This window comes from Leptosomus discolor, chromosome 20 (genome assembly GCF_034619465.1).
Source record: "Leptosomus discolor isolate bLepDis1 chromosome 20, bLepDis1.hap2, whole genome shotgun sequence".
Lineage (NCBI taxonomy): Eukaryota > Metazoa > Chordata > Aves > Leptosomiformes > Leptosomidae > Leptosomus > Leptosomus discolor.
This window is the reverse complement of record NC_141410.1, coordinates 5,938,754-5,960,320: the sequence shown is the minus strand read 5'-3', so window position 1 is coordinate 5,960,320 and position 21,567 is coordinate 5,938,754. Positions and strand designations below refer to the sequence as shown.

Here is a 21,567-nt window from a genome sequence, read left to right as displayed (position 1 = left end):
TACCCCAGCTGCATTCAGACTACCCGCAGTCAGCTGGAAGTTTTCTGTTGCTGTAAGCAAAAATGCCAGCAAGATCCACTGCTCAGCTGGCATGGCTCTGCATTGTCACTGTGTCCGTGGCAATCTATCCTGCGCTGCTGCAGAAGCCTCCGAAAAGGAGAACGATCAATGGGAATGCACAGTCCAAGATGACAGGCTGCTGCGATGAGATTAAAGAGCTCAAGTTGCAAGTAGCCAACCTGAGCAGAATGCTGCAGGAGCTGAGCAAGAAGCAGGAAGGTGACTGGGTGAACGTGGTCATGCAGGTGATGGAGCTGGAAGGGAGCACCAAGCAGATGGAGTCCCGCCTCATTGATGCTGAGAGCAAATACTCCGAAATGAACAACCAGATAGATATCATGCAACTCCAGGCAGCTCAGACGGTCACACAAACTTCAGCTGGTAAGGAGGGAGTTGCCAAGCTCCCAGATACACCTCTTAATTCAGAAAATTAACTAACGACTAGTTCTTAATGCTAGTACGTCCCACTAATGTGATTAGCAAGTATGCATACTGAATGCTTCTGCTTAAAGTACTTCTGTAGGCAGGTGATCCTGAGAAAACTAGTTTGAATTCATCCGTCAAAAGCCTAAAGATCCAGCTGTATTTTAATATCTGTATGTTTTATCAGGGAGCAGAAAACCTGAACAAGTACTGTATTTGTACAGTGAGGAACTCAGTCTAATATTTCATTGCCTGAGCACTACAGTACCAATCCAAAAAGACAGCGAGCTGGCTTTGTCAGGGAACGGCTCTGGCAGTAATATCCTCTGAGTTTATAGTGCTGACAGGAGACTAGAAGTTGGTAAAACAATTACAAATGCTCTCCAAGCATTACTGGAGATTTGTAATTGTATCACTATGACTATTTCTGAACCAGAGTAAGAGAGTGATCCATTATTTGAACGGTAATTCTCAAAAATTCAAGGCTGTAGATAATGCAAGATGCAAACTGTGATATAAGCCTAGCCAGAACACAGTTAAATTGTTCAAAATTCTCTCTTCCCTGAGGGAAAATTTCACTGCACACAGTGATTGCACAGGCCTGTACTAAACGTGGAATGCAGGTGCATTTTGTAGGTCAGCTACCTGTAAAGCCACTTCTAGAAGAAAGTGTCCTTTTTGTTGACTTTTCTCTCAAAATGAAGTTCACTGCAACAAGCTTAAAACGTCCTTAAAAAGAAACTGCTGTTTTCTGAGACAACCGGGTTTGCCAAAAGACTTAATTTGGAAATTTTTTTTTTTTAAGGCAAAGGAAAAACTTCTAAATCTATTCAATAAATTCTTCTTACAAAAAGTTCTCCTTCGCTAGCTTTGACACACCACTGCTTACAGTAGGTCTTAAAAATTACACCATAACAAAACTCTTTGGAGCTGTAGTAAAGGTTTGGAAAAAATACAGTAGCACAGAAGAAACTGGCCCAGAAGGTATTTAAAACAGATGTGTCTCACCTCACCAGGTAAAAGACACTTAGTCTGTACTAAACTGAAGACTGTCAGAATGGATAAAGCCTTGCATCAGCTAGTTTATCTTCCTCAGAAGAATAGCTCTGCATTTTACCACCTTCAAGTCAGCTCCTGCACCGGGAGGAAAGGAGGCTTGCAGAGACTGATAGATTGACTCAATCTCTGTCTCAGGCTCTAGTGCAAGAAGTGCTAAGCAAGTATGTCTCATCCACAAACCCGGCTAACCTGTTGAAGCACACCATCAAAACAGGCACCTGGCAGCAGGCCTAGCCATTCTGTTAGATAAGCCTGTATCACTTGTTGGGGGGACAGCATACACCTTTGCACAGACAGACTCAGCAGTGATGTGAAGGGACAGCAGAGGTGCCTCTTTGGATAGGAGAGGTAAAGAAAGAAAAAAAAAAATCAATGTCCCAGTGCTACAACCTCTTTTTCCAACACATGCATTGATCAAAACAAAACCCTGTCAGGAAAATATTAGACTTGTGGGAAGTCTTCTTCACTTAATTACTCCTTGTATTACAAGCTAAGCTTTACAGAAACCACACTTACAGGGGAGTTCTTGCTGTTCAGATTCTTACTTTCTGGTTCTGATTCAAGTAGATGCTGTCTATGACTGCTCCTCACTCTACCAGAGGAACTACCGAATCTCTGGTGTTTACAAGCTACCTCCTGATGAATTTTTGGGGAGTCCAGATCTGGAGGTAAGGATGCCAAGTACAAAATATATATTACATGCCTTTTCAAACATAATCAAGAAATACTTATCTACCACAGAGATTAAAAAAGAACATACTGAGTTATGATACCCTGCACTTTGAATCAGCACCTTTTTGTAGGCAAACTTCAAGTAAGGAAAGAGTGTTTATTTAAGAGGGAAAAGAGAAAAAGGTTAATTTAATAATTTTTTTTCTCATGACTTAAACAAAATAGGAATTTCTTCAAGTTGTGAAATCAAACAATACCTTGTCTTGTGTTAAGAGAATTGAACCTTCCCAAGTCTATTGACAAGTAAACACTGCCTTTTTTCCTGTTCTAGGTGTTCTGTGACATGGAGACAGATGGAGGCGGCTGGACTATCATCCAAAGACGTAAAGTTGGCTTGACATCATTCAATAGGGACTGGAAACAATACAGGGATGGATTTGGCAATATTCGGGGAGATTTTTGGCTGGGAAATGAAAACATCTACCGACTTTCAAGACGTCCTACTGTTCTGCGAGTGGAGTTGGAGGTAATTAATAAGCTCTTAATTTCAGCAGCAAAAGGTTTTTTTGTACAAAGTGACTCTCTAGTAACAGATACCATCTCCTATCTCTACAGAAGGCTCAAAGAATTTGCATGCTTTAATTAGAGGAGAATGAGGTAGGACGGACTTAGTGATATATTCAAGGACAAGACAGAATTATGGTCTCCACCGCGCAAAGTCAGTAGGACAATCTTCTGTCTGCATACAGATTGTGTCTTAGGGAACATGTGGGGCTCCAGAGAATCCTACAGAACCCATTGCAGACAGAGAGCAAACTGCTGACCACCTCAGATTTAAAGATTCACAGAAATGCCCCATAAAGTATTAAAGACTCTTAAGTCTTTCCTTTTGCAGCACTTCCTTCCAGCCTGCGTACAAAAGAGTTTGCATTGTATTACCCCAAAGCAGTTTCTACAGTGTACTAACGGCTTGGGCTTGACTTAGACTAGTTTCTAGCTGGTACAATAGCTTTGTGGGATGGGATATGTATAACAGAGGAAGCGAGCTGAAAGGCTCTATATCTAAAAGTCACTGTTTCAGGAGAGGAAAAAAAAAGATTACTTGAGGCAGCACACTACAAGACAAGGATGTTGAACGCAAGAGCTTCACACCAGGTTTCCATGCACATTGTTTAATACCAGTGCAGACAAGACTTGGAAATACGATGCTTTGCTCCAGAAAGTTTCTTTGCCTTATCTGTTAAGTTTCTGCAGTTTGTGACCAAAAAAACTCGAAAAATCTAGGTCAGAGAAAAGATTATGCAACAGGCACTGCATATAATCATAGACGGTGTAGCATTTCGTAACTATTTCTTCTTCACTGTTCTGTGGCAGGACTGGGAAGGTAACATACGCTATGCACAATATAAGCAATTCACCCTGAGCAACGAATTAAACAGCTACCGTCTTTTTGTGGGGAACTACACTGGCAACACAGGGCGTGACTCCCTAAGGTACCACAACAACACAGCCTTCAGCACGAAGGACAAGGACAATGACAAGTGCGTGGATGACTGTGCCCAGTTCCGTAAAGGTAAAGCACATATAAATACCTTCCTGCTCCAAGAGAGCTGCCTGGGTAATTTGTAGAGAACTCAAGACTCTCTCTTTCCAAGTCACTAGTAAGTAGCATCTGGATGACAAATCAAGGGAGAGGTGACCAGTTCTGGAATAGACACTTCTCAGTTATGGGGGAAATCTGGCAGTTAAGGCTGATTTACACAGAGCCAGTCTATGTTATAGGCATCGGTACTCTTCAAATGATTTAGTGTATGCTTTCACCTACACATACTGCTATCCATAATGGTATGCCTGTCTGCCAGACTATCTCTGATGCAATTCAGTGATGCAGGAAATTATTCCTGTATACCTATAAGGTTTTTATTTTTTCCTATATTTTTATGAAGTTTCAAGTTGTAATTATTCTCCTTTATTATTACCCTACACACACCTCAAGGTTCAACCTGAATTCTAATCTTTATCCCTACTCTATTAAAAGCCTCTAATAAGGTAACTCTCTTCATTCAATTTATTATCTTTATATGATGCCTGTCACAAATACAATTATCTTCACTGCATCATGCCCTTTTTTTTTAATTTCCCCATTGTGCCCCCATGCAATGTGCAAATAAAATTGTTGATAGCAGTCGCATAGCGCAGCTTACTTGCAGAGTCCAGAAACCTTTAAAACACCTTAAGATGCCCAAGCTAAGAACCCAAATTCATTTCCTACACTAACTCTCAGAGTCAGAAACATGTCAAGGAAACATTCTAAGAGGAATGAGCAACTAAATGAAATGCTACCGGACTAATTTGACTACGGATTTGTGAAGCCTTTATGTATTTAGTATCTATGTTAAGTCTTGAATTTACCTACAATCCCAGCTATTAGGGCCATAGGCTCCAGGGATTAACTGCTGCGTTCTGGTCACCCTCCTCCAGAAAGAGCAATAAGTCTTGTTATTAATAGAAAACATACCTGTTTTAAGTAAATGGCTCACCAGGAATCTATTAATTTGTTCTCTGAAAAGGTGGGTATTGGTACAACTGCTGCACAGATTCCAATCTGAACGGGGTCTACTACCGCAAAGGAGAACACACCAAGAACATGGACGGCATCACCTGGTACGGATGGCACGGCTCAACCTACTCATTGAAGAGAGTCGAGATGAAGATCCGGCCAGAGGATTTCAAACCATAGAGGGAACCAATATTCGATGGTACAGCTATATGATGCTACTGCACAGAAGGTGGGCAACAGACAGCTCAAAATCAGCCAAATAATTGTTCATTTCGTCTAATACGTGCAACAGCTACGTACACACCAAAGGCACACTAAGTACCAGCCACAGTCACTAGCGTTAACAGGGTTCAAATTTATTTCCTCCTCTTAAGGTTCTTTCCAAAGGGAAAAATATTGTGTCAGAACAGGTTAGAACAGAATACATTTACAGCACCTTCAGAAAGCCTCCTGGTGTGTTTTCACTAGCGTTTTGACTAGTGGGGTGCCTTAGCACTAACCAGCCAGGCAGGGACTGAAAAAAGAAAGCTTCCTTGTTGCCTTTCAGTGCCTAGAGTACGCATCGCTCAGCAACTCCTTCCAAGAGGGACTCAAATCACAAAAACAACATACTCATTTCAAACCAGAGGAATCAATCAGAAGTGCCCCTGATGCATCTTTCTTTAGTGCACAGTAAGTGGCTTACATTCCCACAGAGGAAAAAATGAAGCTCAGAAAATTAGTATTGCCCAGGTTCTCTCCTGAAGTTTTACTGCCATCTCCTGCTGCCGCCTCAAATAGGTTCCCACAGAGGGCTGCACCCAGCAGATAGTAACCCTGGAGGAAGGATTTTTCCCGTACGCTCTGTGATGCTTACTTCTACCCACAGATCACCTAAAGGTTGATAAACTAAAAGACAACTTTCTGGGCTGCCATAAAATTATGTTCAGGTTAGGACGTAAGTGTGCTCTATGTCAGTAAGACTAGAAGAGAACAGCGGGTCAGCAAAAAAAATCCGGACCCAGCAACCTAGCCAAAAAACTCAACTCCAACACTTAAAACCACTGTATCCATGAGCAAAACACTAGTACACACCAGAGAATCCTAAGTGCAAAGGTTATTCAGATGTAAGGGAATGTTTGGTAGCAAACCGTGCTGATGAGTATTAAAATCTGTTCTTAGGACTAGCCCAGTCACAAGTTACCTAGAGATGCGATGATGAAAATCAGTGTGTTTCTCCCTTATATAACACAGTGTTAAAAATAACAGTTAAAAGAGACTCCTCCTGTAGCCATACTGCTGTTTGAGTATGTTGGAGAAGACAGTTATAGGTAATATATCTTTTTCTATTCACCTTAAAGAGAGTCTGAATCTAATTTAAATTGTTCAGTCTTGTGTAAAATGGGAGATAAAGGTGTCTCGGGAATTGCCTTACAGATGTTTCACTATTCATACTGCAAATTTCAACTGTGTGGAACTATAGTTGGAACTATTTTAACTGTGGTCTGTGAAATGGATTTTTAAAGGTTTATAAACATTTTCATTCCTAATAAATTGTCTTTCATTTTTAATCCTGTTTTACTTCAAGTCTTTGCTCCTTAACCTGCTTTTTGATACACAAAGAGACAGCTGCACAAGTGATTGAGGCCAAGAAAGGGAACACAGTGAATTCTATATTTTCCTCAGAAAAACAAGAAAGGACTAAGGATGAAAGAATAAAAGACGAGGAAAAAAAAGGAAAGGACAACTCCAAGGAATTAGGAGGGCTGAAAAACTCACTGCATACAGACAAAGCTAAGTTTTTGCTGAACCAACATCAGTTTGTCCATTTCAAATGGTAGAGTTAACATCTCTGTGATACAAAACCGAGATTCATCTTTTAGAACATGTAGTTTAGTACTAATCGTGTGAAGGTATTTCAGGCTAACATCCTTCTTGTTGACAAAGCTCAGGAAACAATACAGTCTTGTTATAACATCTTCTATTTGATATATGAAGAATGAGACTTACTTAAGCTAGATGAGCAGTTTGATGAGAAACTTTAATTAAGAATTTCAGCTTTTCTGCCTTATTTGTATGTAGGTGTAGAAATCTCTCTCATCTAACTTACAGCCACTCTACAACATCCCATAGTGAGCTTGAAGGGTGAAAGGTAGAAACCAGGAGATGCTACTTTTTCCTGCACAACTTCACACAGCTTCTATCATAATTTTAACCACATAACAGAAGGGCAGAACTCAGCAGCTAGGAGTGTACATCTGCAAGCTAGTTAGTAAGCCTCCGACAAAGTCTTGTGGCAGAGAGTGAAATCCTAAGAATTGTCTAGATTCATCCTAATGGTATCCTAAATCGGGTACTGATGCAAGAGCAGAAACCTACTCAGTTGTGGTCCTACCTGATGAGAGACTCTAGAATGGCCGGAGTGGGACCCTTTTGAAATTCCAGCTCCTTGTAGTGAAGGGCCTTGGCATATGCTCGACATTTCGCAGCTCTTTCCCCCAGGAGGACAATGCCATTGTCATCTCTCAAAGGCAGTGGACCCTGGGAAGAAGCACATACATCAAAAGCAGGATAAGTATAAAAAAAGACGAAAGTATGCATGAACTCTTCACACCCTTTCCATGGACTAGACATAAACCAGCATTAGAAAAGAGTGGCCTAACAGCATTTCTACCTTGTCACTGTGTTCCATGAATTCTGCCAAGTTCAGCAGAGTCTGAGTGACTTCTGCAATGTCCTGAGAAGTCAGGGCCAATTCAATGCTTCGGATCAGCTCATCCTGCTGGTCTTCATTCAGTTCAGACCAGCATGAAACAAAAGCAGCATTGAAGAGATCTCTGAGGAGGAAAACAAAAGAGAGTGAGAAGTAGGAATTAATTATGCATGAGAAAAAGTCTATTTGACAGTGGACTTGCCTTGGTATTCAGAGAAAGACAGCTACAAAATGCATTTATATGTCTACCTGCAATAAATAGTGATTAGCTTTTACAAAACTAACTTCTGCACCAAGTACTTAGTGAAACATGCATTTGAAAGAAAATACTTCACAGGATGGTAGAAATACTGTCCTATCATATGCAGGTGAGTGTTTCAGGCTAGAACACTTCATAGCAGCAAAGATGCTCTTCTCTTCTGCTATGAAGAACCAGGCCTAGTCTGTCTTAGATCACAAGTGAATGTAGTGGACAAGACGGTTGTACATTTCTCTGGACATGTGTGCTGCAACACCTGAGTTTTCTGTGCACACTAGAGGACTGCAATAGCTGGAGTTTACATTAGCAGCAGAGCTTGAGAAGGATGAAAGATGATGAAAAACAGATACAGTGACAGCCCTTGTCAATGCTAGCACTGTGGAGAAATACTGTGGGATGGGTTTCAGATGCATGAGTATACATGGAGGATATGCTAGCATTACCTCTGCCTACCTAGGAATTGATGACTTTTCATCATGCCGTTTACCCTTCTACTCCAAAAATGATAAAACTCACATTAAGACAAAATTAAACCATGAACGAACACTTTTTGAACAGCAGCAGTCAGATTCATATGCAGAGATGACAAGTGTGTATCATCAAGAAGAGTTAAGCAGGCAGCGGCTTACAGAAACTCATGGTTTCTCCAGATGTAGGGGTTGCAAAAAGAAATAAAGCACTGCGGCTTATACCACTCAGAGAATTTTTTTTTTCATGCACAGTAGATCTTCAAAACTATTTCATACTCAGCTATTTTTCCAGCTTCACTTTTATGTGCCTTATGTTATTTCTTGGCTAATATGCAGAATTCCACAGAAAGATTTTGTGCACATCATGAAGCAGCCAGCTGGGGAGGGTGGAAATGAAATCGTTGCCAGCTATTTGATTTGTCCCACAGCAGGAGCTATCTCTACTTAGGGAGCCTAAGAGCTTTCAAGCAACTAACTCTCTCCTTATAATATCTGGCTTGCATCTGCAATTTCAAGTGATCCGAAAAAAACGGGATTACTCTACCGAGCCATGGGATTATATGCCTGAGCCAGGGCCCAGCATGAGCGCAAGGATGGCGAGGAGGAATCTTTCAGCAGCTCCAAACTCAGTCGTCTTAACCATTCCAACCAGTCATCTTTGGAAACTCTTCTGGCTGCTCCCCAGGCCTGCAGTACAAAGCATGACAACTCAATACCAAACGAAGCACATCCAAAAGCGGAAGAAATCCATCAGCCGGCGGTATCACTTCTTTACAGCTCTAAATCACATTGCTGAGATTCCCTTTTCAATTCCCTGAAATCCATTACCTTTACTAGATAATTTGCAGTACTTCAGTCTTATTTCTAAGAAATCTTCCCTAAATGTATTCCTGTCATGACATGCCAAGTATTTAACATGAATAATTCTTCCCGTTAAAAAAATATATCAAAAGCTGAAGACACTGTTGAAACATCAGCTTAAAAATACTTAATGCATTTAGCATTACATTTTTAAGTCCAGCATTTTCAAACCAATCCATCCCACTACCGAACTGAGTGCTACATGCATTTACTATTCAAATTGGCCAGTGCTTAGCTGTTAAGTTCTCTACTGGCTTCAAGAGAACATAGCACTAAGATATAAGAGAAGTGGCTGATAAAAAAAGGTAGAGGCTCTGAAACTAGAAACTTGTCTCTAGAAGCTACAGATGATTCCTTGTGATCTAGGAAGTCTTGTTCCTACCTCACAACAAAAAAGTGTCAAGGTTACTTCACGGCCATTAATAGCGATAATTCAGCTGCTCCTATCTTTAAAGTTGCTTAGCACCTTCTAAAATTAGAGTCTCAGACACTACTTTGACCTCAGTTTTGTACAGAGCTGGCAACAGAAGAGAGATGTAAATAAATGTAGTTTAGACACACTGGACAAACTCCTTAGATGTAACACAATAGCTCCTCCCTTCAGCAGCAAACTTGGGCTGTGCAGGGCTGCAGTCTTACCTTCTGCAGATTGATGGTGCTAACGTGCAATTTCTTCATGGGACCTGTTTCCACAGGACCACTGGCCAAAGTTTCTCCCTGGTTGCTTCTCAACATTCGGTGCTGATAAATCAAAGGATCCTCCTCTTCATCAGCAAGAGTATAGCCCTACAATAAATGGCTTACGATGAATATCACACTCACACATACAAAAGCAATTTTCTACAAGCCAAGGGGATGATAAAGTCAGAGCGCTACCCAGTCTCAAAGCAAAATTTATGAAGCAAAGAACCGTGTTTCATTATAATGATTACACCTTATAAACCAAAGAACTTGAATGACATCCCTTTTCTATTCAAGGCAATTGGTAAGAAATCTTAGTTTGTAGTATTAAAAGCCAAAATAATACAGCCTAAACCAAGCACTCCTTCCTATTTGACTCACTAGTAAGCCTAGAACAGCAGTGTACTACTTGTTCCACACTAATCAAATTGCAAAGCAGTTACTGAATTTTTGAAATGTGGGACAAACTACGGAAAATACTGAAATAACAAGTTCTCCTTAAGTTCTGAAACTGTGGAGAAAAAAAAAAAAAAAAAGGTAAATCCACATTTAAGAACTACTGAGAAAAAAATACTGACACTGTCTGCCAAGTCCAAGTTCTTACCTAGAACTTGCAGTGATTTTTCTATAGGAAATAATTTATACCAGTTGACAATAATTTTCCCAATGCAATCTCAGTCTCCTTAAAAAGCTGTACTTAACATACAAATACAGCAACAACCATTCTTCATTTTATGTGTAACTCAACGTGAAGCTTCCAGCTACACCTGTTTCAACATGAAAACATCCCCAAAGTGTCTTTAGGTAAACAACGATACACTTCGACTCACCTTTACAATTCTGCAGATGAGAACATCATAGCGTTGATGGTTAATTCTGTGTCGCACCAGAACTTTGTTCACCATTGGGATAAAAATCTGGTACTGTACAGGGGAATGCATCAAAACCTAGTTACTCGGTGTCACAACGAGCAGTAAAATTCCACCTTTGTTTCAATGATCTTGTAAGAAACCAATTCTAAAAGTCTGATTTCAGTAACTCCTGATTTCAGAGACAATTAAGAGAAGAAAAATCGGTTTTCTTTAAAATCCAGAATGGGTGCATTACAAATGTTCAACTTTAAAGCCTTGATCTTTGGGACAGTCCCTTTTTCTACATGCTTTCAAGCCTACAAGAACATTACCTTCTTTCCCAGCTGGAAAACCAGAGAGGACAGGGTGTCCATTGCAGTTGTTCGTAGCTCAGGGCTCTGATCTAGTGTTCGCACAATGGGATGAATAATCCGTGAAGCATAATCAGTGAAATCCAGGGACTCTGTCAAGCGGTCCACTGTTTCTAGAGCAGCTCTAAAGTCACAGCAGAAAGAAGGGAGGACTTATCTCTCGTGGTACAAGACAGGAGAAACAAGATGTAAAAATACATAAGTGATTTGGGCTCAGCCCTCCCAAGCATCAATAGTAATAGGAAAAACAGGTTACCAGAACTCTGTTAATGCAGCCAGTACTTGCAGGACAGCTTGAAAGTGGCAGCCACTGAAATACTGGCAGGTGAGAACCAGAAAGTAATAGTCTATACCCAAGAAAAGTTAGTAACAGTGCTGTGACATCCAACCAAAAATAACATTCTGTAATGATTTAACACAGAGACAACCTGTGGAAGGAACCATTCTACATGTGGCTAGGGCAGTCACCGCAGAACTTGGGTATCACAGGCATAGGCAAAAAAAAAAACAACCCCAAAAAACAACAACAACAACAACACCCCAAACAAACAAACAAACAAACAAAAAAAAGAGACTGCAAAGCCACCAACACTTACTTGCGAGCCACCACTGGGACATCTGGGGCATCAAATAGCTTTACAATCGGAGGTAGTAACAAATGCAGGTAGTCATCCAGGTTAGCTCCAAAGAGCTGGATCGCATTCAATAGCTGGAGGGAAAAATGACCCAATGTGACTCAAAGTCATGAAAGAAATGGATTTAAATAAGTCAGTGTCCAGTGAAGAGTGGCTTCAACCCTGCCCTTTTAACCTACTGTCTGCATCATTTCACACCAAGCCACGGCTGAACAGCACCTATCCCAGTTGCTTGCAACACACAAGCAAGAAGACCGGCTGGAGCATGGTGCGCGGGGCACGCACCTGCCTCGGCAATACCCACATCGACCCGGCTGAGCAGCTTCCCACTCACCTTGACAGAGACAATGCGACTCTGACTGTTGTCATGCATGAAGACCCGTAACATGTGAGGAATGAGCTGAGGCAGATAAAGTTTGAATTCGCCTCCTAGAGCTACCACAATTTGCTCAATAAGTAGGATAATTGTGCTCTGTATGGAGTTGTTCATGACCCAGAAGTCCTACAGAAGAAAAAAAAAAAAAGTGGGAAAAAGTTAAACAGTTGTTCAACTGAGCTGTACTGATTACAGCAAAGGCAAACTGTAGGAGACAGTCTCTAGATGAATTCAAGATTGCAGGGAGGGACTATACTTCCCTTAAAGACTAACATAAATCGGCAGTTTTGGTTTGTTTCAGAAACACTATATGCCTTTAGTATACTTATAGCTGTTAAAAGCAACCTCTAGGCAACTGATTTTTCCTAATCCTTCTAAGTATTTACAAACAGTAAGTGAAAATGAAGTGAAATGCCACCTATTTATGAACTCCAAACACCTCTTGCTAAAACTATGTTTTTGAAAGTAATAAGTGCACCAAATCCAAGTGCTCAAAAGAACTCAGGCACTAGCAGTACCTAGGAGCTGCTCTTATTGCGGTCACTAGTAATAATGTACGTTATTATTTCAAACACATTATTGCAAAATACAATTTTTCTTCAAATGCATGTAATTCTGCACTTCATAGGAGTTTACGAAGTAATTGATACATTTGACAACAGCAGAAACACTATCCACCTTTTCTGACAGTTAAGTGTCGGCTTAGAGATTGTACTCACTCTCATCAGGGTGACAATTTCATCCATATAGGGCCGAATATGACTTCTCACAAAGGACACCAACATCCCTAGCTGCTGGAACAGGAACTGGAAGGAATAAGCATGGAGTGTTCAGTGTAGCTTATTCAAAGATCAAAGCAACACTGGGTAAACAGTGTTTCACAGGCCAATTGCAAGCTCATTTACCAAACAAATAGCATGCATAGCTCCTATATGCTCAAAATCTGAGGCTAAATTCTTGGCAGCTTCAGTTCAGTCGTCTGGGTTGTTTTTTGTTGTGTTTTTTTTTTTTTTTTTGGGGGGGGGGGGTGTGGTGTGGTGGGGGTGTGGGGGTGTGCTTTTTGGTGGTTTTTTTTTTGGTTAGTTCCCTCCCCCCCAACTTGCATCAAAAATTTTCTGAGCACAAAGCCTTAGACAGTCAAGCAAGCACACCATAGGGGTTTATAATGCATCAGAAAACTTATGAAGTGTCAGAACGGACTTGTAAGCACAAAACACCTCAACTACAGAGCTTTGTAATTTAGGTTTGAAGGATGCTTCCAAAAATTTAGCCCCGTATCTTCTCCCCCTGCTTGTAAACCAAACTGGCACACATTTTAAAATAGTCTCTCTGCACTCTTTCCCATCCCCACCAAGATATATTGGTGAAAAGTTACTGGGGAAGAGAGTTCGGTCCTTGCCAGAAATACCACGTTTTTTCGAAAGATGGGTGATTGTACCATAGAAGAATTCTGACTGAGACAATTTTATCCAGAGGTACTATGACAGTTTTGCAATTCCTTTTGCCCCAATACAATCTTACACACTCACTCATGACAATGAATTTTGAGATTGGTATGAAACAATGCGGGTTAAATCGCTTTGTTCACAAAATAAATGTATATAGTCTTTTTTCCTCTAGGAAAATAGGAAAAATGTAAGTTGTCATATATTAAATTTCATTTCTTCATGCAGTATTTGAAGACCATAGCAACAAAATATAAAGTGGAGCTCAGAAAGAGAGATGACTGATTTTTGTGAAAACTAAGAAAGAAATAACATCAGCTTCTTCAGTGAGAGCAGTACACCTACATTTACCAAAAATGAACCCTGAGCTCCTGTACTGTGCCTTTTTTTTTTTTTTGGTGTAGTGAGAGGATGCTTACACAGAGGACAAGGACCTGCCTCCTTTAGGCTTTAGTGTCACGCGTACCCACCTCAGCTCTTCTCCCCAGTACACTTTCACCATCTTCTTTTACCTGAAAATTTTTAAACAGAGTGTGCACAACTGCATAGCTTTCAAGCAAGTTAGATCAGTCAGGTCTAGGAGTTCGGCCAACCCAGGCGTGTGAGATGTTTTCCTTCCAATCTGAGTAGTAGTTCAGTCTGGGAGAAAACAGCGGTTCTATAGCAGGGTTGGGATTCTGCTAAGGGAGCACCCATCCCACCTATAAAACACAGCACCAATAACTAGAACAAACTGCCCTTCCCACCCCAGAGATTGTTTTCAGTTGCCTGAGGAAAAGGCTTGGCAAACAGCAGCCATCTCTGGTTAGGTGAACCTTAAGCCCATTGTCGTCTTCACACAATTCTCTTTTCCTTCTAAAACTGTAACTTAAGTGGGAAGGAAGAGAAAATGCTGCTGCAGAATCACCACCCACGCTGCTCTGAATGTTAGCAGACTGTAGCAAATTGAATTTTCCTTTTCACAGATGAGCCAAAGTACATGGTTGCATCAGAAATTTAAAGAATCTACCTCTATTATTTAATAATACTGCTTGCAACGGTACATTAATGCAGAGATCACTGAAAGCTCTGGAAGCTGCACAGGCTGTTTTCCTGAACAAGACAAGCTTGATAAAACAAACAGAATCAAATAATGGCATTTTAAGGATTATGCTCAGAAACAGCTGTTTCAATAAGAAGCAGAAAAATTGTTTCCACTGGATATTCTACCAAATGCTCACAGGAGAGAAAAAGCAAAGCTGAACCTCACTTCTGCAGCATGCTTGGCAGCAACACATAGCACAGCAATGCCCAAAGCCAGTCGCATCCTCCTTTAAAAAATGGATTCTTATTTTAGGGCAGTGGAATAGGAAGGAAGGAGTGGTCCCTAGTACACTCACCTCTCGGATGGCACCATCACAAACCCGTATTACATTAAGGAACGTTGGCATGACCTGGGGCAGGAACTGCACACACTTCAGCCCAAGAGATTTGAAAATAAAGGTGATGGCCTGAACTACCATAGTGTGGTGCTGGGACAAGGATTGGTCTCGGAAAATTCTCATCAGTGCCACCATAGACACAGCTGGATAGAACTCATCCAGAGGGAGGTTTCCCATGTTCACCAACATCTCACTGGTACTGTAGTCCGCTAGGAGAAAGAAGGTAGTGTCACAAGCTATGTATTAAAGTCTTGAATACCAGTTCAGGAGCACACAAATATTAGATGAAAACATGTACACTAAGAATGTGTTAAGAAGAGAGGACAAACTGGTAATGACAAAACAACAACAAAACCACAAACAAACAAACAAAAATCAAGACCTGTTTGTAGGTCATAAAGCTATTCACTTGAAATAAATTCAGAGACTTACAAGAATCCTGGCTGGATTTGGACTCCGAGAGGCTGACAGCTGAAGCATCTCGTGACTGATCAATCATGCCAATGTTCACTTTGTGTTTGTAAGGGTCCAAAGCACCCAGCAACCCTAACACACGAATAGCCTGATAAGACAGAAACAAAAAGAAAATTCATCAGAACTTCATTGCCAAGGTAAAAGTCAACACATGAACCCACATGTTTGGAAAGGTCCTGAGGATTAAAAAGGGAAGATCTGGAACTAAAATGACTGCCTGGAAAAAACATCAGTGCTTTCCATTCAACAGCTGAAGGCCATTTCACTGACTCAACACTTTCACCCTCTTAAATCTGCTTATTTTACTTCTATCAGCCACACCAATGATCTTTCACCTCCCTACCCCCCTGAATCTATGCAGACACATTTATTTGAGACCCCTTTCTCCCCAAAAAACTTGCGGAAATGGTTGTGCGATAGCTTCACGTTCATACCTCTCTGCGGGTGCCCTGGTTCTGCTCAGTCTTCAGGAAGTTCAGAAGCACCTCCAGCAAAGTTGGGTACTTCCTGTACGGTTCCACCACATAACCAGTGCTGGCCACAAGCTGTCCCAGTGTCCAAAGAGCTACCTGGAAAGATCAAGCCCAGAGAAGATTAGTTTTGACCAGGGAATTTATTATGTCACTTGATCCATTAGTCATTCAACTCCTGTAAAGTTTCTTTGAGCATTTTAGCATCACACTGCAAGCCACAGTCCACAGTTTGAAAGCCTCTATAAAAACTGGGTTTTAATAAGCAATAGTAAAGAAAGTGGTAACAATTGTTAGACTCTGACTGCCATAATTGCCCCTTCTCAGAGATACAATTCAAGCAGGTACTCAGCTCAGTGAGTCCAAGCCTTCCAATAAAAACTCCCTTTTTTTTTTTCTTCTTCTTTTCCTTCAACAGCTCTGTACTATGTCACAACAGACAGGCACTGCAGTCCCTCACCTGTGTGCCACGACTGGCCTTACACTCCACAAGAAAGACTTGAGTGATTTAGAGGTTCACTTTAGCAGCTATGATGGACACATGGAAGTTTCGTTACAGGTTTAGTCTCAGTGGATGACAAGTTTAGCACAGTTGTCAAACACTTACTTGTCTCTTAGCCAGCAGGGAGGAGTCCTGTAGCATGTCCATAATTATAATGAAGAGCTCATCCACCCACTTTCTCATTTCTAGCCCACTGACCTATTGAAAGACAAAAATCAAAGTCCTTCATCTAGCATTGCCAAGAGGTTAACAACTGACAAGCACAGCAAAAGGTACCTGCAGAACCCCTACCTGTGCAAGCTCCCCTATGGTAGCCAGGACGTTGTTGATCACCCCTGGATTCGGATCTGGATCAGGATCTTTCAGTTTCACAATAAGCGCCTGGTACGTGACAGAGGAACAAATGAGAATGTGATTAGAAGACTCCTTGCTGTACATACAGTACTCAAAATTATCTTTCCTTTTGTTTACACCTGTAACTGATTCCACAGGGGCTCAGCTTGCATCATGGTGAGCAGTTCAACTGTAAGTGAAACTTTCATTTCACAAACTTTATGTGAATCCAGACTCAAGCTAGGCTACGCTGTCACACACATGTATTACTGCGGGTAACATCCACACCAATCTGATTTTTTTTCCTGCTATGACGAAGCAAAAGAACTGTAGCTCCTGAGGGCCACGTATCCACTTGCTATAGCATCTCACTTCAAAGTCACCAGGAAATGTAGAGACTCTACCTTAAGGATAGGCTCCATATACGGACGAATGAGGCGTGGAGCGTTAGAAACCAGGTGACCCAACATCCTGGCACTTTGCTCTTTAATCCTGCCAACACCGCTGTGTTCCAGCTCTGTTAGAATCTGCACAAAAGACAACGGAAGCATGAGAACAGGGAGAATAAAGGTAGGCAAAAATTCTTTGGATTTCCTCCTCTCCTGTCCAATGACAAGAAGAAAAAAAAAAAAAAGTCTCAGCACTTGTAGAGGGTGTTCTACATTTACACTCCATCCAGTCATTTCTGTCTAAATAAAGCTAAAATCAATTAGCATAAAACTGAACAGATGGCTCCAAAACCATCTACGTTTATGAAGTGGTGCCATCCATTCACCTAAATGAAGCACAGAACATTCTCCCTCCATACAGATGGAAAGCACTCCAAGATGATAGGTCTGGGGCGAAATAGCGACTGCTATCTACATCCTTAGAGCTTTACTCCAAACATCTATCACTAAAAAGACTTCCTGAAACCTACTAAGCTAGCTAACAAATCTTTTCCAAAAGGGAGATATTCCCCCAGTCTCCCACACATCCACTACAGCTAGATAGCCCAATTCTTCAACATCATCTTAGTCTCAATACCAACTACTCTATTTCCACTGGAGGCATCCCTTTTCGTTACCTGGATCAACATCTTGCGCAGGAAAGGCATGACAAAAGCAGGGTTCATGCTGCTCAGGCGTCCCACAGTACAGATGGCCAGCTCTCGGATCTCAAATACTTGATCATTCAGGGCCACAAAAAGAGCTTGCAAATTTTCTGCCTGGGCAAGGTGAGCATCAAATCGCTCATCCAGCGAAGCCAACACACAGAAACGTATATCAGGGTCTGCAAGAACACATTTGTTTCTCTTTAAATGCAGTAAACTCCTGTTCTAATTATTGCCTTTATTCACAAAATTGGCCTCAAAAATTCTTCACAACCTCAGGGAAATGCTGAGGGCTTCCCCAGCATAAGATGCTACACCAGTGTTTTACACTTGAGAAACAGAATAGGTCAGCCGAAGAGATTCAGTACCGCACCAGTACTCAGACTAGTACAATGCCAACCTCTTGCACCTACAAGTGGCATATTTAGAGGCAATGTGCAGAAAATGAATTCATCTCGGGTTACCATATTGCAACTGAAACATTAAAAAAATCAAGTAGGAAGAGTCAACAGAAGGGAGCAATCCCTTCCCAGACTACAAAGTTGAAGGCCATGACACAGAACAACAGCAAAAGAAGTCTCAGAGCTCTACCTACTTCAGAGCTCTACCTACTTCAAAGGATTACCAAGGGTGCAGTTTGAGCATTTTACACCAGTGTTCTGTTAATACCTCAAAAATCAAGATCTGGGAAGATAAATTGGGAGACCTTTTTAATTTGTAAAGAATAACAGCTTTAGTTAGTGGCAAATAGGTGCAAATTCTACCATAACCTTAATACCATGACCTGTTCGCGGGCTAAAATTAACACATGGTAGCAGAACCCTTTTCTCTGAACCCCACACTAACCTGGGTCAGTTATTCCAACCACAAGCAGTTTGCTGAGAACATCAGCCACAACCTGCACTGCCGTCTGACTGACCACATGGGCATGACCGCTGATCAAGTGGATGGAAGGGGTGAGCAAGCGAGAGCAAGTGCGGGCTGCTTCCATCCGGATCTCCTTGTGCTCGCTGTTCAGAAAGTGGTCTGCGCAGTGCCGAACAAACTGAGTCAGAGAGTGGCCTAGAAAGAAGAAAATGGGGAGTTTAACACAGGTTTACACCTCAATTACTGGTCTTACCAGGGAAGAGGAGTTTAAAGAAAGTGCTCTCAGAGTCTCCCTGCTGCTTGTACTCTACTGTAATGCTCTAGTGTTTATACCCCATACCCCTTGGCCCCCTGCTTCCTTCTTTCATCTTACCTTCAAACTCAAAGCTACCCAGTGTACGGAGGGCAAGGGTGATGCTACCCACGTCACTGGCCTCTGGGATGTTGGTGAGGCTAGGGGAGGCAAGCTGGTGGGCAAGGCCCTTTGGCATGCCCGGATGTCGCAGAGGCTTGTGCATTAGAACAAGGGAGAGCATTTTCAGCAGCCCATCCTGGATATCCTTCTTTAGCTGGGGGATCTGACGACTCAAGTCATATAGCACAGCTGTTAGGGCAGGGCTGAGGGCAAGAAGCAGGCAGATAGTCATTAGAACACAAACCATACAAGGTGCACATTTCACCCTTTTGTTTATGCCTCTGCCCATCAGGAGATAATGGTGCCATTCACGCACCACAGCAACACCTGCCAGCAGAGCTTAGAGGTCCTTGTGCGATCTCAGTCACACGAGATGACCTTCTTGTATGAACCCGGTGAGCAAACTGCCCGACTGCAGCACACATTGCTACATTAGGCAATATTGCTAGAGCACTGCTTTTTAGACACTAAGGCAGCTAAATTCACTTCCAGATGGCAACATTCAGCTAATCTAAACAGCTTTGTGCTACCTGGACACTTTCTCCCTACCCCCCCCCCCCCATACTAACAGCTTCATGAGCTAGGAAATTTCTAACAGCAGCTATCAGCTCCAAAAGTGAAAGAAGCTAGAAGCAAGAATTCAGCGCTTCAATTCTCCTTCCCTGCCAATTTGATATGACAGAAGTCTGCTGGCCTTCAGAGGTTTTCAAAACTTTTGCAGGCTGCTGCCAAACGTGATTGAGTAGTGGAAGGTAACAGAGACTGTTTTTGAATTCACTAGCTGTTCTACAAAAAGATTTCTTTACACAGAGACCAATGCTCTTAAGTCAACAGACACATTGACACTTAAAATACATTACTCTTCCAAAAGAGCTATAGTGATCTTCTGAAAGGTCATTTAAAAGCAATAACCTTCCTTCTCAATCTGAAGACTTTCAAGATCTCATTCTGCATGGCCAACAATGCCATCCAGTGGCTAACAGAAAAATATGCTCCCATGCCTTGTACTTACCTCAGGCCCACAGCCAGCATAGGCTCCAGAAGTTCTTTGATGTCCTGCTGGATACTGGGTCCCATGGCTCGTGCCAGCATACTAATGCAGGTGAAGACTGTGGCATCGACCTGCACAGACTTCTGCCTCCTGTAAAGGGACCACATAAAAGTTAATTAAGATGAGCTGCTATATTTCAAATATCTTTCCTCATCCCACTTCTGTGTCATCCGTCTTACAGAAATACCTCTGATTTGAATACAATAATTTGATCCCACATCACAAAAATTATACAAAGAACAGGTGTTTCGTTTTTTTCTTCTAATCTTCACATACTTACTTGTGGGCAAAGTCCTTTGGTGGAAGAGCTGCTTTTATGATTTCAAGGACTTTTGGCAGGTAAGCTTGAAACTCGGACCTCACAGCCACAGAAAGCAAACCCAAGGCCTGAAAGGCTGCTGTTCGCTCCTTCTCCTTCTTCACACAGCTGAGAACGTGATTCATTGTGTCTGGAAGGTACTGATCAGCTGCCCACGAGAAAGAACAATACAGGTTCTAGGTTTATACAGTTGCACCACATTTGCAACTAAACAAGTATACGAAGTATATATATAAATACACACACACACACTTGTATAAACAAATATAGGGAACAGACACAGCCATATAAAATTTATTGACATGAGCAGTGGCAAACACATGTCACCATATAATAAAATTTCCAAAGCCCAGAAGGCTTTCCTTTAAAAAAAAAAAAAAAAAAGTTCACTAAAATAAGAGCTATGCGGAAAAAAACCCCATTGCAACAGGTTCTATACATAGGTAAGAGCCAAGCATCTTGTTTTTATAGTGATTGATTGGAAATTTGGAATAACGCCACAAAGTTTGTTCCAACCCATTTAGAGCAGCTTGGTGATTCGCCTCCAGCTCTGATGCTCTCCTAAGTTTGCTTGTTAAATCAACTGAACCGCTTTAAGGCCGGCAGGTATTTCCCATTTTTACTTGATACTTCCTAGCACATGCAACAGAGAAAATGGAAGACAACTCTGCTGATACTTGGGATTCACCGAGTGGGAGCCAGAGAGCAGAGTTCAACCCCAAGTCTGACATACTGAGGGGAAAAAAAAAAAAAAAAACACACCACCAAAAACCAGAAAGGAAGTGTTCTCTCTTATGGTATTGATCATATTGATCACAGAATAGACAATACTTTTCAATCCATTTTCTTCATCAGAGCAACATTTTGGCATCAGATATCAACTCATACTTCTTCAGAAAAAAAAGACTGTCCTCCCACAGAGGAATCTGCTCATCTTACAAGCACCACATCTGTACTGCTGCACTGCCTGCACAAGCTCATCTGGACCAAAAAGAGCTGGAGAACTTCCAGCCCAATTTCAGCAACACTTCTAACATCCAACATCTGTCTTGTCACCTGTGAATGCCGAAGGACGGAAAGCCGCCAACCGTGGTAGCAGATTGAGAACCGTCATCTGGATCAAAGAATTTTTGCTGGTTCTGCACTTGAGAACCCACTGGCACACCTAAAAGGAGATAGATTGGGCTTTGAAGGACGGCCATTGACA

At 41.7% G+C, this 21,567-nt stretch overlaps 2 protein-coding genes across 3 annotated transcripts in view; one reads left to right on the top strand and one right to left on the bottom strand.

Moving 5' to 3' along the window:
• MTOR (mechanistic target of rapamycin kinase) overlaps positions 1–21,567 on the bottom strand; it is a 67,699-nt gene that overhangs the window by 40,450 nt on the left and 5,682 nt on the right. The window contains exons 7-28 of the mRNA XM_086476208.1: positions 21,417–21,525; positions 20,322–20,508; positions 20,003–20,131; positions 18,949–19,193; positions 18,555–18,770; positions 17,682–17,887; positions 17,020–17,142; positions 16,574–16,663; positions 16,388–16,480; positions 15,745–15,879; positions 15,269–15,398; positions 14,795–15,045; positions 13,886–13,927; positions 12,690–12,776; positions 11,929–12,096; positions 11,556–11,668; positions 10,921–11,083; positions 10,568–10,660; positions 9,696–9,842; positions 8,740–8,882; positions 7,428–7,590; positions 7,149–7,294 (exon numbers count right to left, since the gene is read on the bottom strand). Coding sequence (XP_086332334.1) covers positions 7,149–7,294; positions 7,428–7,590; positions 8,740–8,882; positions 9,696–9,842; positions 10,568–10,660; positions 10,921–11,083; positions 11,556–11,668; positions 11,929–12,096; positions 12,690–12,776; positions 13,886–13,927; positions 14,795–15,045; positions 15,269–15,398; positions 15,745–15,879; positions 16,388–16,480; positions 16,574–16,663; positions 17,020–17,142; positions 17,682–17,887; positions 18,555–18,770; positions 18,949–19,193; positions 20,003–20,131; positions 20,322–20,508; positions 21,417–21,525 — 3,179 coding nt within the window. The remainder of the gene's footprint in view (positions 1–7,148; positions 7,295–7,427; positions 7,591–8,739; positions 8,883–9,695; positions 9,843–10,567; positions 10,661–10,920; positions 11,084–11,555; positions 11,669–11,928; positions 12,097–12,689; positions 12,777–13,885; positions 13,928–14,794; positions 15,046–15,268; positions 15,399–15,744; positions 15,880–16,387; positions 16,481–16,573; positions 16,664–17,019; positions 17,143–17,681; positions 17,888–18,554; positions 18,771–18,948; positions 19,194–20,002; positions 20,132–20,321; positions 20,509–21,416; positions 21,526–21,567) is intronic.
• On the top strand, positions 63–4,954 carry ANGPTL7 (angiopoietin like 7). Of its 2 annotated transcripts, none has more exons than XM_009962187.2 (5): positions 63–441; positions 2,110–2,210; positions 2,546–2,740; positions 3,589–3,787; positions 4,785–4,954. In XM_009962187.2, exons 1-5 carry the CDS (start codon positions 63–65, stop codon positions 4,952–4,954), a joined length of 1,044 nt encoding a protein of 347 aa, XP_009960489.1. The 2 variants fall into 2 exon arrangements, with proteins under 2 accessions (XP_009960489.1, XP_086332347.1); XM_086476221.1 differs by having other exon boundaries at positions 2,107–2,210.